Here is a 15,013-nt window from a genome sequence, read left to right on the forward strand (position 1 = left end):
ATACTCTTAGCAAATTAAAAGTATATACAATGCAGTATATATCCATATTTTTAAGACGAAGTCTTGCTCTGTCGCCCAGGCTGGAGTGCAGTGGCACAATCTCGGCTTACTGCAACCTCCACCTCCTGGGTCCAAGCGATTCTCCTGCCTCAGCCTCCCGAGTAGCTGGAATTACAGGCGTGTGCTACCACGCCTGGCTAATTTTTTTATATTTTTAGTAGAGACAGGGTTTTACCATGTTGGCCAGGCTGGTCTCGAACTCCTGACCTCAGGTGATCCGCCCACCTCAGCCTCCCAAAGTGCTGGGCTTACAGGCATAAGCCACTTCACCTAGCCCTACAATGCAGTATTGTTAACTATAATTGCTATGCTGTCATTAGATCTCAGTGTACTATATTCTATTGTGTATTCTCATATTGTTGTTTAGTTCATGTCTTTATTTCTTACCTCCCCCAATGAAAATGTAACCACATTATATTCTTTTACCCCAGGCACAGTGTTACACATAATAGTTTATAGTAAGGGTCTGAGATTGAGAGATTGTTGTGGTTCATTTTTATGCAGCAGAGACCTGGAAGAACTGTTCCTGTCAAAACCATACCTTTAAACGTGACTTGCTGAAATTTTTAGGTGACAGCCTTCACGCACTAAGTCTTTGTTGGGTACTTTGCTGACATTACAACTCTAGTTGCTTTCACTGAGAATCTGGTATCTACAAACTAAGTTTCCTCAAGGGCCAATCCGGGTGATCAATTTCCATTCTATTTCTATCATAATGGAAAGTTTGTTTTAAGAACTCTTTTTTTTTTTTTTTTTTTTTTTTTTGAGACGGAGTCTCACTCTGTTGCCCAGGCTGGAGTACAGTGGCCAGATCTCAGCTCACTGCAAGCTCCGCCTCCTGGGTTTACACCATTCTCCTGCCTCAGCCTGCCGAGTAGCTGGGACTACAGGCGCCCGCCACCTCGCCCAGCTAGTTTTTTGTATTTTTTAGTAGAGATGGGGTTTCACCGTGTTAGCCAGGATGGTCTCGATCTCCTGACCTCGTGATCCGCCCACCTCGGCCTCCTAAAGTGCTGGGATTACAGGCTTCAGCCACCGCGCCCGGCCTAAGATCTCTTAATAAAGCCTCCATCAACTTTTCAAAATGTTGTGGAACCACCAGAGACAGTTTAAGAACTGCAGCTCTTGGGCAGCGGGTCCAGGAAAGAAATGGGGGGATGTAGATCAGAGGATACAAAGTAGCAGATATGCAAGATGAGCAAGTCTACTGGAGTTATGTACAACATGAGGACTATAGGGAATAAAATTGTGCTGTATGTGGGATCCATGCTAAGTGAGTAGACTTTAGCTGCTGTTGCCACAAACACAAATAGTGGATAACTATGTGAGATGTTGGATATGTTAATTTGTTCCACTATAGTAACCTTTTTACTCTCTGTATGTATCCCATAATGTGTTATATACCTTAAATAGACATAATAAAACTTACTTTAAAAATTGTAACTGGACTGGGTGCAGTGGCTCACACCTGTAATCCCAGCACTTTGTGAGGCCGAGGCAGGGGAATCACTTGAGGTCAGGAGTTCAAGACCAGCCTGGCCAACATGGTGAAACCCTATCTACTAAAAATACAAAAAAATTAGCTGACTGTGGTGGCAGGTGCCTGTAATCCCAGCTATTCAGGAGACTGAGGCAGGAGAATCACTTGAACCTGGAAGATGGAGGTTGCAGTGAGCTGAGATTGTACCACTGCACTCCAACCTGGGCAACAAAGTGAGACTTCATCTAAAAGAAAAAAAAAAACACGATTGCAACTGTATGTAATTATTTCAACAATATAGGTAATGTTAAATAAATCAATATGTATGTTTTTAAGGCTTGAAGAAAAATGATTTGCTTAAATCTCATTACATATTACCTTGTTTATGAGATGAAGATATAATTAAGATTTCCTCTACCCATTTTAAAACTTGTTTTCACCAAGATGTATATAGTAGTTATTTATAGGAGAGTATTTTTTTAAATTGGCTTTAGGCTGGGTGTGGTGTCTCGCACTTGTAATCCCAGCAATTTGGGAGGCTAAGATGGAAGGATCACTTGCAACCAAGAGTTCAAGACCAGCCTGGGGCTGGGTGCTGTGACTGATACCTGTAATCCCACCACTTCGGGAGGCTGAGGTGGGTGGATGACCTGAGGTCAGGAGTTTGAGACCAGCCTGGCCAACATAGTGAAACCCCGTCTCTACTAAAAATACAAAAATTAGCAGGGTGTGTGCCAGGCATGGTGGCTCATGCTTGTAATCCCAGCACTTTGGGAGACCGAAGCGGGCAGATCACCTGAGGTCGGGAGTTGGCGACCAGCCTGACCAACATGGAGAAACTCCGTCTCTACTAAAAATAAAAAATAAACTGGGCGTGGTGGCGCATGCCTGTAATCCCAACTACCCAGGAGGCTGAGGCAGGAGAATCGCTTGAACCCAGGAGGCGGAGGTTGCGGTGAGCCAAGATTGTGCCACTGCACTCCAGCCTGGGCAACAAGAGGGAAACTCCATCTCAAAAAACAAAACAAAACAAAACAATTAGCTGGGTGTGGTGGTGCACACCTGTAGTCCCAGCTACTCAGGAGGTTGAGGCAGGAGAATTGCTCGAACCTGGGAGGCAGAGGTTGCAGTGAGCCTAGATTGTGCCTCTGCACTCCAGCCTGGGTGACAGAACGAGACTGTCTCAAAAACAAAAAACAAAACACAAACAAACAAGATCAGCCTGGGCAATATAGCGAGGCCATGTCTCTACAATTTTTTAAAAATTAATTAATTTTTAAAAATTGGATTCAGGTAGGGAATGTGTTCTCTTGCCTATAATTTGTATATGGTTTAAAAGTTTTATAGTTTAGTAGATTTGTCTTAGAAACATAATCTAGAAAGTGGTGATTATAGCTTGCTTCTGTTTTTCTGCGCCCCAGGGTTCCTTGGATATCACCCAGAGTATTGAAGACGACCCACTTCTGGATGCCCAGCTTCTCCCACATCACTCATTACAAGCTCACTTTAGACCTCGATTCCATCCTCTTCCTACAGTCATCATAGTGAATCTTCTGTGGTTTATTCATGTAAGTTGGCTAGAAGAAGGGGACCTATCCAGAGGTGATGTTTGTAAAAATTATACAAGTGTTTCAGAGGGCAGTTGTGCTGTATCTATCAACATTTAAAATGTAGGGCACAGGCCGGGCGCGGTGGCTCAAGCCTGTAATCCCAGCACTTTGGGAGGCCGAGACGGGCGGATCACGAGGTCAGGAGATCGAGACCATCCCAGCTAACCCAGTGAAACCCCGTCTCTACTAAAAAATACAAAAAACTAGCTGGGCGAGGTGGCGGGCGCCTGTAGTCCCAGCTACTCAAGAGGCTGAGGCAGGAGAATGGCGTGAACCCGGGAGGCGGAGTTTGCAGTGAGCTGAGATCCGGCCACTGCACTCCAGCCTGGGCGACAGAGCGAGACGCCATCTCAAAAAGAAAATAAATAAATAAATAAAAATAATAAAATGTAGGGCACATGTTTTTAGGACATCCTGAGGGCTGTGTCATCCTGAGGGCAAAAAAAAAAAGTACATACACGTTTACTTACATCTTCAAATAATTCATTGTGGATATTATTTGCATACATGTAAAGATATTGTTGATAATAGCCACGTTGTCTATCATATCAAGAGACTACAAACTACTTGGCTTCCACAGGACACAGTGTGTCCCATTCATATAAGGAAATGCTACACAACTGTTAAGAATGGGGTAGACAGGTGTACAGTATATTAACATAGAGTAGCCTTCATGATTACATTGTCAAGTGAAAAAAAATCAAGTTTTCAACCTTTTGTATAGAATGTCCTATTTGTAGTTTTTAAAAGGGAGTTGAGAGGGCTGGTGTGCACCTGTTTTCCTGTATATAATAGATATTTCTAGAAGCATTCATGGACCTAGTTGCCTCTGTAATGAGGACTGAGGGTCTTGGTAGAAGAGACACTAATATAATTTACTGTTTACTTTTGAATACTGCTTGATTTTTTAACCATGTGCATGTATTACTTTTTCAGTTACAAAAAAGATGCAGAAAAGTCTACATATATTGACACAGGAATTTATCAATTTACTTATACCTAGGGAATAATGTTTTAGCAGACAAATCAAGTTGCAGTGGAATAATATGTGCAATTTTTGTATGATGACAAAATTACAAATATCTGGAGTTTATAAAAGCACATGTGCGAAAAGTCTTATCACAGGCCTCACTGGTGGTGACTCCGCTGCCAGTCTGTTTAATCAGTTCCTCCATTTCAATTATTGCAGTCAGAAGCACTAGGGGTTATGGTTGTTCTCTGCTGCAGTGTGAAAAATTAAGAGGGCTCATTCTCACCACTCCTTGAGTATTTATGAGGACTGTGAATGGAGTTGATTGACTTGCTCAGCCTTTGCTCTGCCTCCTACTGATGGGTTTGCTGTCTGCAGGGACCATTTCCCCCAGTACATTTCCTAGCTTCCCCTGCAGCTGGGATTCCTCTCCAGCGAAGTGCACTGTGGGAGTCTTGAGTTCAGAACTGAATCACTGGGGGGAGAGGTGGTATCCCCTTTCCTTGAGGGCACTAGTAGCTGTGGTATGGCTCCACCATGGCTTCCTGATCCCCAGATCCCAGCTGAAGTGCCGCCTTCTTGGTACCACCATGTGCAGGGGGGTAACCTTGTGGTTTCCAGAAGGTGACCTCTTTTTCTTCTTTTACTTTTTGTATAACATACTCTGTACCAGCCTGGGTACCATAGCAAGAACCTGTCTCTATAAAAAAATTTTTTTTAATTGGCCAGGTGTGGTGGCATGGGCCTGTAGTTCCAGCTACTCCAGAGACTGAGGTAGGAGGATTTCTTGAGCCCAGGAGGTTGAGGCTGCAGTGAGCAGAGATGATACCACTGTACTGCAGCCTGGGCAACAGGGCACGACTGTATCTCACACAGAAAACAAAAATACATTTAAAAAAAACAAAATGAAAATACATTTAAAAACTCATGTATAAAAATGGATAGGGGAAGCTGTAGATATAAGAATGCATGCTGGGATGGTAGTTATTGTTTCCTAATTACAAATATTGAAATTAATCTTTCTGCTCTCCTTTCCCTCAGCTTGTGTTTGTTATTTTAGCATTTTTAACAGGTGTGCTTTGTTCTTATCCTAATCCAAATGAGGACAAGTGCCCAGGAAATTACACAAACCCACTGAAAGTTCAGACGGTTATAATCCTTGGGAAAGTTATTTTGTGGATTCTCCATTTACTCCTTGAATGCTACATCCAGTATCACCACAGCAAAATCAGAAACCGAGGCTATAACTTGATCTACCGATCGACAAGGCATCTCAAGAGACTTGCGTTAATGATACACTCCTCTGGTACGTCCAGTTTTCTCTCAGCTACTTGGATGCTTGAGGGACAAAAATGACAGCAGAAAGAATATGTGAAGTTTGATTTTAGAATCAAATATATTCTCTCATTTTTGTAAGGGTGATGTGTATTCTAACCACTAAAATTTGGATCACTTTAATGTCTTAAAGCTTTTCTTGGCCGGGTGCGGTGGCTCACGCCTGTAATCCCAGCACTTTGGGATGCTGAGGCAGGCGGATCACGAGGTCAGGAGATTGAGACCAGCCTGGCCAACATGGTGAAACCCGGTCTCTACCAAAAATACAAAAATTAACTGGGCGTGGTGGCACATGCCTGTAATCCCAGCTACTCAGGAGGCTGAAGCAGGAGAATCACTTGAACCAGGGAGTCAGGTTGCAGTAAGCTGAGATCGTGCCACTGTACTCCAGCCTGGCAACACAGCAAGACTCCATCTCAAAAAAAACAAAAAAAGCTTTTCTTATGAAATATACAGCTTTAATTTTCATTTGAAATCTGTTATTTGTTATGAACATGGTATCCTCATAGCATGTGTGAAATGTGGAATTATACTCTCTTTTGTTATCAGGTGGTTTACTCATCTCATAAAGATAGAAATGCTGTTGCTATTTGATATTTGAGGATAGGGAGAGGGAATTTTTTAATTTAATTTTATTTTTTCTGAGACAGGGCCTTGCTCTGTCACCCAGGCTGAAAGGCAGTAGCACCTTCATGGCTCAGTATAGCCTGGAATTCCTGGGCTTAAGCAATCCTTCACCTCAGCCTCCTGAGTAGCTGAGACTACAGGTGCGTGCCACCATACCCGGCTAATGTGGTTTTTTTTGGTTTTGTTTTTATTTTTTTTGAAACGGAGTCTTGTTGTGTTGCCCAGGCTGGAGTGCAGTGGGCGGATCTCAGCTCACCGCAAGCTCCGCCTCCTGGGTTTACGCCATTCTCCTGCCTCCGCCTCCCGAGTAGCTGGGACTACAGGCGCCCGCCACCTTGCCCGGCTAGTTTTTTGTGTTTTTTAGTAGAGACGGGGTTTCACCGTGTTAGCCAGGATGGTCTCGATCTCCTGACTGTGGGATCCGCCCGTCTCGGCCTCCCAAAGTGCTGGGATTACAGACTTGAGCCACCGCGCCCAGCCCAAGCTAAATTAAAAAAAAAAAAAAAAAAAAAAAAAAAATTGGCTGGGCGTGGTGGCTCATGCCTATAATCCCAGCACTTTGGGAGGCTGAGGTGGGTGGATCACCTGAGGTCGGGAGTTCGAGACCAGCCTGACCAACATGGAGAAACCCCGTCTCTACTAAAAATACAAAATTAGCTGGGCCTGGTGGCACATGCCTGTAATCCCAGCTACTAGGGAGGCTGAGGCAGGAGAGTTGCTTGAACCTGGGAGGCGGAGGTTGCGGTGAGCCGAGATTGTGCCATTGCACTCCAGCCTGGGCAACAAGAGTGAAGCTCCGCCTCAAAAAAAAAAAAAAAAAAAAAAATTAGCTGAACGTGGTGGCGGGCGCCTGTAATCCCAGCTACTTGGGAGGCTGAGGCAGGGGAATTGCTTGAATCCCAGAGGTGGAGGTTGCAGTGAGCTGAGATCGTACCATTGCACTCCAGCCTGGGTAACAAGAGCGAAACTCCATCTAAAAAAATTAAGGCAGGGCATGGTGGTTCATGCGGGTAATGCCAGCACTTCAGCACTTTGGGAGACTGAGGCGGGAGGATCACTTGAGGTCAGGAGTTTGAGACCAGCCTGGTCAACATGGTGAAACCCCATCTCTACTAAAAACACAAAAATTAGCTGGGTGTGGTGGGAGGCGCCTGTAATCCCAGCTACTTGGGAGGCTGAGAATCGCTTGAACCCAGGAAGTGGAGGTTTGCCTTAAGCTGAGATCATGCCACTCCAGCCTGGGTGACAGAATGAGACTCCATCTCTAAATAAACAAATAAATAAATAAATCTCCATCTCAAAATAAATAAATAAAATAAAACAAAATAAAAATAAATAAATTAGTCATGTGTAGTGGCCTGTGCCTGTAGTCCTAGCTACTTGGGAGGCTGAGGTGGGAGGATCCACTTGAGCCTAGGAGTTTGAGGCTGCAGTGAGCTATGAGTATGCACCACACTCCAGCCTAGGTGAAAGAGTGATACCCTTCTCTATAAAAAAAGAAAAAAAAAAATTGAATCAAATTAAAGATTTTTCTCCAAAAAAACAAAAAAAGGCTCTACAGAATTTATTTTTCTTCTGTTCTGTTAGTGCATTTTCTTAAAGGGTAAACTGCAAGTTTATCTACTCAGTGAAATTCTCAGTGGAAGCTGAAGGGCTATGCTATAACAGGGCTAAGCAGTTTATAGAGATGGGTGATCTTGACTGCTCTTAAAGTGGGAGCATGTATCGCTCCCTGCCGCTTGTGAGAATGAGCTTGATAATGTTCAGCTGTTGATGTGCAGCACTCTCTTTTGGCCAGAAGATGTCAGGGTAACACAAAGACTAAAAAAAAAGAAAAAAGCTTATTTTTAAACTACAAAAGATCTTATATGATCTGTGACCAAAATAATATTCAGTTTCTCAAGTGATGGTCTGGAAATAGTATTTTTGAAGCTCACAAAGATATTGTTTGATCTTTACCTTTCCAACATCTGCCTTTCAAATTCTTGTTAAACGTGTGAGCAGTGATCATAATCTGTTTCTGAACACTTGGACCTTTAGAATCACAGGTGATATCACATTTATGTGGCTCATGTGAAACCCAGAAAATCAAAAGGAATGGAGCAGGTACTTATCTTATTTCTATTTTTTAAAATATTTTTTCATATTTGCAAAGAAAAAAAAAAACAAGATAAATCTATGGAGATGTAGGACTTACAGATAACAGTACTGATAATATTAACTTCAGCCTGATATATTTTGTTATTTTCCAGAGAAGAAAAAACATTATTTACTTTTGGGTAGAGATGGGAGAAAGGGCTTTGCTTTCCTACCAAGTGAAAATATTTACCCGATTTATCTGTTCTCCTTCCTTAGATCCATATATATATATATATTTTTTTTTTTTTTTTTTTTAGACGGGGAGTCTTGCTCTGTTGTCCAGGCTGGAGTGCAGTGGTGTGAACTCAGCTCACTGCAACCTCTGCCTCCCAGGTTCAACTGATTCTCCTGCCTCAGCCTCCCCAGGCTGGACTACAGTCATGCACCACCATGCACAGCAAATTTTTGTATTTTTAGTAGAGACGAGGCTTCACCGTGTTGGCCAGGCTGGTCTCGAACTCCTGACCTCAGGTGATCCACTCACCTCAGCCTCCCATAGTGCTGGCATTACAGACATGAACCACTGCGCCCCGCCTAATAATATTTGAGTTCAAAATGTATTTGGGCCACAAAATGTATTTGGTGGCTCACACCTGTAATACCAGCACTTTGGGAGGTCGAGGCAGGCGGATCACCTGATGTCAGGAGTCCGAGACAGGCCTGGCTAACATGGTGAAACCCCGTCTGTACTAAAAATACAAAAAAAAAAAAAAAATTAGCTGGGCATGACTGGGAGTGGTAGTGGGTGCCTATAATCCCAGCTACTCAGGAGGCTGAGGCAGGAGAATTGCTTGAACCTGGGAGGTGGAGGTTGCAGTGAGTGAAGATGGCACCATTGCATTCCAGCCTGAGGGACAGAGTGAGACTCCATCTTAAAATAAAATAAAATAAAATAAAATAAAATAATCAATTATTATTAGTTACAGAGCCAACTTGCATATTTGGGGCTTTTTTCACATTGAAATGAAAACTTGGTCCTTCACTGAAAATAGTAATTTTCAACCCATCATATGGGTCCAGTCGAACAGTCTCTCTGGGGCCTCAAAGTGTGAAGCCAGAGGCTGAGGACATGCAAAAGTGCAGTTCAAGGGAACTGCTCAATTCTGGAGGGAATTCTCGGCAGGAATTGTAGGACCTGAGGGCATAGTGATTGTGTCCTTCCTGCTTACCTTTAGTTCTCAGAGGCCCACATTCTTTGGGAGGGCCCGAGACTGTCTTAGTTGACTTGTAGAAATGCCTGCTGGAGTCCTCACTGATATCTGGGTCTGGTGCCCTGGGGTGAGTCAGAGCGGCTAGGTCTCTCCTATATGTAGCATAGCATCTGACTTCAAGTCCCCTGTGAGTTTTGTTTGGAGGAGGGGCTGCATAGCATGTACCTAGAATTGAAAATCAGAATTCTTGTTTTAATAATAATAATGATACATGGCATTTACTACATGTCTACTTAGGCATTGTTAGTTCATTGCTTCCTACCAGAACCCTGTGTGATAAGCATTATTTCCCCCGTTTTACAGTGGAGGAGTCCAGGTCTGGGTGAGATCGTGGGTTTCGTTTCTAGGAGGCAGCAGATCCTACACTGGAGCCCAGGCGTGGTAGCTCTCAGTTTCTGGTCATTACAGGACTGCCCAGCCCACAGGAACTTATTTCTTCCAAATATTTTTTTTTTTTTTTTTTTGAGATAGAGTCTCTCTCTGTCGCCCAGGCTGGAGTGCAGTGGCACGATCTCGGCTCACTGCAAGCTCCGTTTCCCTCATGCCATTCTCCTGCCTCAGCCTCCCGAGTAGCTGGGACTACAGGCGCCCACCACCTCGCCCGGCTAATTTTTCTATTTTTGGTAGAGACAGGGTTTCACCATGTTAGCCAGGATGGTCTTGATCTCCTGACCTTGTGATCCACCCGCCTTGGCCTTCCAAAGTGCTGGGATTACAGGCGTGAACCACTGTGTCCAGCCCCAAATATTCTTAATGAATAGCAAGCATTAACCTTAGAATTTTTTTTTTTTTTTTTTTTTTTTTGAGACTGAGTTTCACTCTTGTTGCCCAGGCTGGAGTGCAGTGGTGCCATCTTGGCTCACTGCAACCTCCACCTCCTGGGTTCAAGCAATTCTTCTGCCTCAGCTTCCTGAGTGGCTGGGATTACAGGTATGCACTACCACGCCCAGCTAATTTTGTATTTTTAGTAGAGACGGGGTTTCACCGTGTTGGTCAGGCTGGTCTTGAACTCCCAACCTCAAGTGATCCACCTGCCTTGACCTCCCAAAGTGTTGGGATTACAGGCATGAGCCACTGCACCTGCCTAGAATCTTTGTTTTTTTGTTTTTTTTTTTTTGAGACAGAGTCTCGCTCTGTCGCTCAGACTGGAGTGCAATGGCAGGATCTCAGCTCACCGCAACCACCACCTCCTGGGTTCAAGCGATTCTTCTGCCTCAGCCTCCCAAGTAGCTGGGATTACAGGCATGCACCACCACACCCAGCTAATTTTGTATTTTTAGTAGAGATGGGGTTTCTCCATGTTGGTCAGGCTGGTCTCAAACTTTTGACCTCAGGAGCCACCGCCAGCCTAGAATCTTTTTAAAATGGTGAGTGACGTAAAACAAAAAACACTTAGACTGTGTCTATGGTTATTAAACCATTTAAAAAACACTAAACTAGGCTGGGCTTGGTAGCTCACTCCTGTAATCCCAGCACTTTGGGAGGCCAAGGCAGGCGGGTCACTTGAGGCCAGGGATTCCAGACCAGCCTGGCCAACATGATGAAAACCTGTCTCTGTTAAAAATACAAAAATTAGGCCAGGTGCCATGGCTAACGCCTATAATCCCAGCACTTTAGGAGGCCGAGGTGGGCGGATCACCTGAGGTCAGGAGTTCGAGACCAGTCTGGCCAACATGGTGAAACTCCATCTCTACTAAAAATACAAAAAATTAGCCAGGTATGGTGGCGGGCATCTGTAATCTCAGCTACTCAGGAGGCTGAAACAGAAGAATCGCTTGAACCAGGGAGGGAAGTTACAGTAAGCTGAGATTGCACCATTGCACTCCCTCCTGGGCAACAAGAGCAAAACTGCAAATCAAAAAAAAAAAAACAAAACAAATACAAAAATTAGCTGGGCATGGTGGCGTGGCAGGCGCCTATAATTCCAGCTACTAGGGAGGCCAAGAATCGCTTGAACTGGGGAGGCAGAGGTTACAGTGAGCTGAGATCTCACCAGCCTGGGCAACAGAGTAAGACTCTGTCTCAAAAAAAAAAAGACACCAGCTATTAGACTATTACTGTATAACTGGAGAGTGTGTTTGGTTAGCACAAAACTGGTAAGGAGGCTGATGTGGTAACCCAGAGGTGAAGTGGCTTTCGTCTGAACTAAGATATTATATGGGGTGGTCTTCTTCAAGGAGGGTACTTGTGTAATGTCCACAGCACATACCATTATAAGGAATGTTTTATTTCAGTATTGCTTTCCCACCAGACTGTGAACTTACTGGTACATAGGATTTGCCCAGTACTTTTAAAATCCTTTGAAAACTCTTTTCATTTCTCTGCAGAAGTTTTTTTTTTTCCTAGCGTATATTTCTTTCCTAAATGTTGTAAAACTGTATCGGCCGGGTGGGGTGGCTAACACCTGTAATCCCAGCACTTTGGGAGTCCGAAGCAGGCGAATCACGAGGTCAGGAGTTCAAGACCAGCCTGACCAACATGGTGAAACCCCGTCTCTACGAAAAACACAAAAATTAGCCGGGTGTGGTGGCACATGCCTGTAATCCCAGCTACTCGGGAGGCTGAGGCAGGAGAATCACATGAACCTGGGAGGCGGAGGTTGCAGTGAGCCGAGATTATGCCACTGCACTCCAGCCTTGGTGACAGAGCAAGACTCCCTCTCAAAAAAAAAAAAGAAAAGAAAAGAAAAGAAAAAAACAAAAAACCTGTATTTATCTTGTTCACAAAACTGATTTACAAAGAATCTGTCAGTATGCTAATATACTGTGACAGGTCATTGCTTGAGTGGGCCTGCTAGAAGGTAACTTTGTGTCGTTACTTTTCTTTTTTAAATTCAGTGATATTTTGTCAAAACTCTTTTTGTTTTGTTTTTTGTTTTGTTTGTTTGTTTTAGAGACAAGGTCTCGCTCTGTTGCCCAGGCTGGAGTGTAGTTGTGCTGTCATAGCTCACTGTAGTCTCAAACTCCTAGGCTTGTGTAGTTAGTTTGAATTGGGGGTTCTTTCAGCAAGGCTCTTTGGCTCACAATCATTTCTTTTGTGTCAAGCAATAGAAGATAAATTAAGCATTTTCCCTCTCAGGATCAGACTCACATAAATGTGTTAAATAAGTTTTAGAAAATTCTAAGATAAGATGCTACAGAGTCTGCCCCTGAACTTCTCTTTGACATTTGTCAGAATAAAAGTGCAAATTGAGGTTAAAATGGTCCTGGTCCTCCTAAGTAAGTAATAGATATGCTGAGTGTGTGGTGGGGGGTGGAAACAGGTAATATTTATTGAACATTTACAGGCCAGGCACTGTTCTAAGAATTTTTCACATATTAACTCACTCCCCAGAATAGCACTGTGGGCCAGGCACTTTGGGAGGCCGAGGCTCGCAGATCACTTGCAGTCAGGAGTTCAAGACCAGCCTGGTGGCCGGGCGCGGTGGCTCATGCCTGTAATCCCAGCACTTTGGGAGGCTGAGGCGGGCGGATCATGAGGTCAGGAGATCGAGACCATAGTGAAACCCTGTCTCTACTAAAAATACAAAAAATTAGCCTGGCGCGGTGGCGGGCGCCTGTAGTCCCAGCTGCTCGGGAGGCTGAGGCAGGAGAATGGCGTGAACCCGGGAGGCGGAGCTTGCATTGAGCGGAGATCGCGCCACTGCACTCCAGCCTGGGCGACAGAGAGAGACTCCGTCTCAGAAAAAAAAAGACCAGCCTGGCTAACGTGGTGAAACCCGATTTCTACTAAAAATACAAAAATTAGCCGGACATGATGGTGCACACCTGTAATCCCAGCTGCCCAGGACGCCGAGGCAAGAGAATCGCTTGAACCCGGGAGGCAGAGGTTGCAGTGAGCTGAGATTGTGCCTTTGCACTCCAGCCTGGGCAGCAGAGCAAGACTCCAACTCAAAAAAAAAAAAAAAAAAAAAAAAAAGCATTCTGAGGAAGGTACTGTTATCCCCATTTTTTAGATGGGGACTGGAAAAGCAGAGATACTAGGTAACTTGTCCTGGGTTTTCATCCAGGTAGTTTGGCCCATGGGCACACTCTTAATCATCCTTTAGTTCTGCTGTTGCTGTACGAGGTGACCAGAATGGGCTCCTAGGATTCCCACCATGTGGGTCCTGAAGAACTGGTCTAAGGCAAACATTTTTTTTCTTTTTTGTGTCTTAAATGCAAACTTCTAAAAATGGCATTACTTTTTACTTGCATTGCGTACCCAAAGGAAGTAATTGTTAATAATTCTGTAAAGCAAAAAATCATTCCTAAGTTTTTAAGAAAGTTCAAGTTTTTATATATTTGTATTATGGGCCATTATTGACTCTTAGATGTATAGATTTTTTTTCCATTTTCCCCCAAATTTAGCAGTATTTTGTTTTTATCCTTTAACTTCCTTTGCTGCTAAGAATAAATAGTTTTGTGTGCAGGTATGCCCTTGTGGGTGTCAGTGCTGAGCTCTAACATGTTGTCTGAAAAAACTGCTTTTCTACGTTCCTACACAGAACACTTCTTACTAAACTAGATGTATAGAGTTTCCTCTACAACGGTTTAATTCAGTTCTCCAGCAGACACCAACTGGGTGTTCTTCAATTTAATCCAATTATAGCACCATCTATCCGCAGATAGTCTTAGATCCCACAAATTAAAGGGCTCAATCCCACAAGGCTCTCCCCATTTCAGATGTCTGTTGAAAGACCATGCTTCCCATACTTCTGACGTACCAGTTATAAACTGGGGTTTCTATGACCTCCTTTTTTTTTTTTTTTGAGACAAAGTCTCTCTCTTTCTCCCAGGCTGGAGTGCAGTGGTGCGATCTCAGCTCACTGCAACCTCTGCCTTCTGGGATCAAGTGATTCTCCTGTGTCAGCCTCCCAAGTAGCTGGGATTACAGATGGGCACCACCACTCCAGCTAATTTTTGTATTTTTAGTGGAGACAGCGTTTCGCCATGTTGGCCATACTGCTCTCGAACTCCTGACCTCAAGTGATCCACCTGCCTCGGCCTCCCAAAGTGTTGGGATTACGGGTGTGAGCCACCATACCTGGCCCCTCTCTTCTTGAGTTCTGTAATTTGCTAGAATGGTTCACAAAACTCAGGGAAACACTTATGTTTTGTGGTTTGTTATAAAGGAGATAGATGAACAGCCAGATGAAGAGGTACATTGCGTGAGGTCTAGCAGGGTCCCAAGTACAGGAACTTCTGTCCACATGGAGTTGGGGTGCACCACCCTCCCAGCAACCTGGAAGTTCATCAGAACTCATTGTTCAATAGATTTTTTTTTTTTGAAATGGAGTCTCGCTCTGTCACCAGGCTGGAGTGCAGTGGTGTGATCTTGGCTCACTGCAACCTCCGCCTCCCGGGTTCAAGTGATTCTCCTGCCTCAAACTCTCAAGTAGCTGGGACTAGGCATGTCCCACCACCATACCTTTTTTGTTTTTGTTTTTTTTGTGTGTGTGTTTTTTTTTGAGATGGGGTTTCGCTCTTGTTGCCTAGGCTGAGTGCAGTGCCACGATCTTGGCTCACTGCAACTTCCGCCTCCTGGGTTCAAGTGATTCTCCTGCCTCAGCCTCCCAGGTAGCTAGGATTACAGGCATGTG

At 44.1% G+C, this 15,013-nt stretch overlaps 1 protein-coding gene across 1 annotated transcript in view; it reads left to right on the plus strand.

Moving 5' to 3' along the window:
* TMEM192 (transmembrane protein 192) overlaps nt 1-15,013 on the plus strand; it is a 41,569-nt gene that overhangs the window by 8,344 nt on the left and 18,212 nt on the right. Inside the window, exons 2-3 of the mRNA XM_050791838.1 lie at nt 2,962-3,108; nt 5,162-5,426. Coding sequence (XP_050647795.1) covers nt 2,962-3,108; nt 5,162-5,426 — 412 coding nt within the window. The remainder of the gene's footprint in view (nt 1-2,961; nt 3,109-5,161; nt 5,427-15,013) is intronic.

The sequence above is a fragment of the Macaca thibetana genome, chromosome 5 (genome assembly GCF_024542745.1).
Source record: "Macaca thibetana thibetana isolate TM-01 chromosome 5, ASM2454274v1, whole genome shotgun sequence".
In the NCBI taxonomy this organism is placed as follows: domain Eukaryota; kingdom Metazoa; phylum Chordata; class Mammalia; order Primates; family Cercopithecidae; genus Macaca; species Macaca thibetana.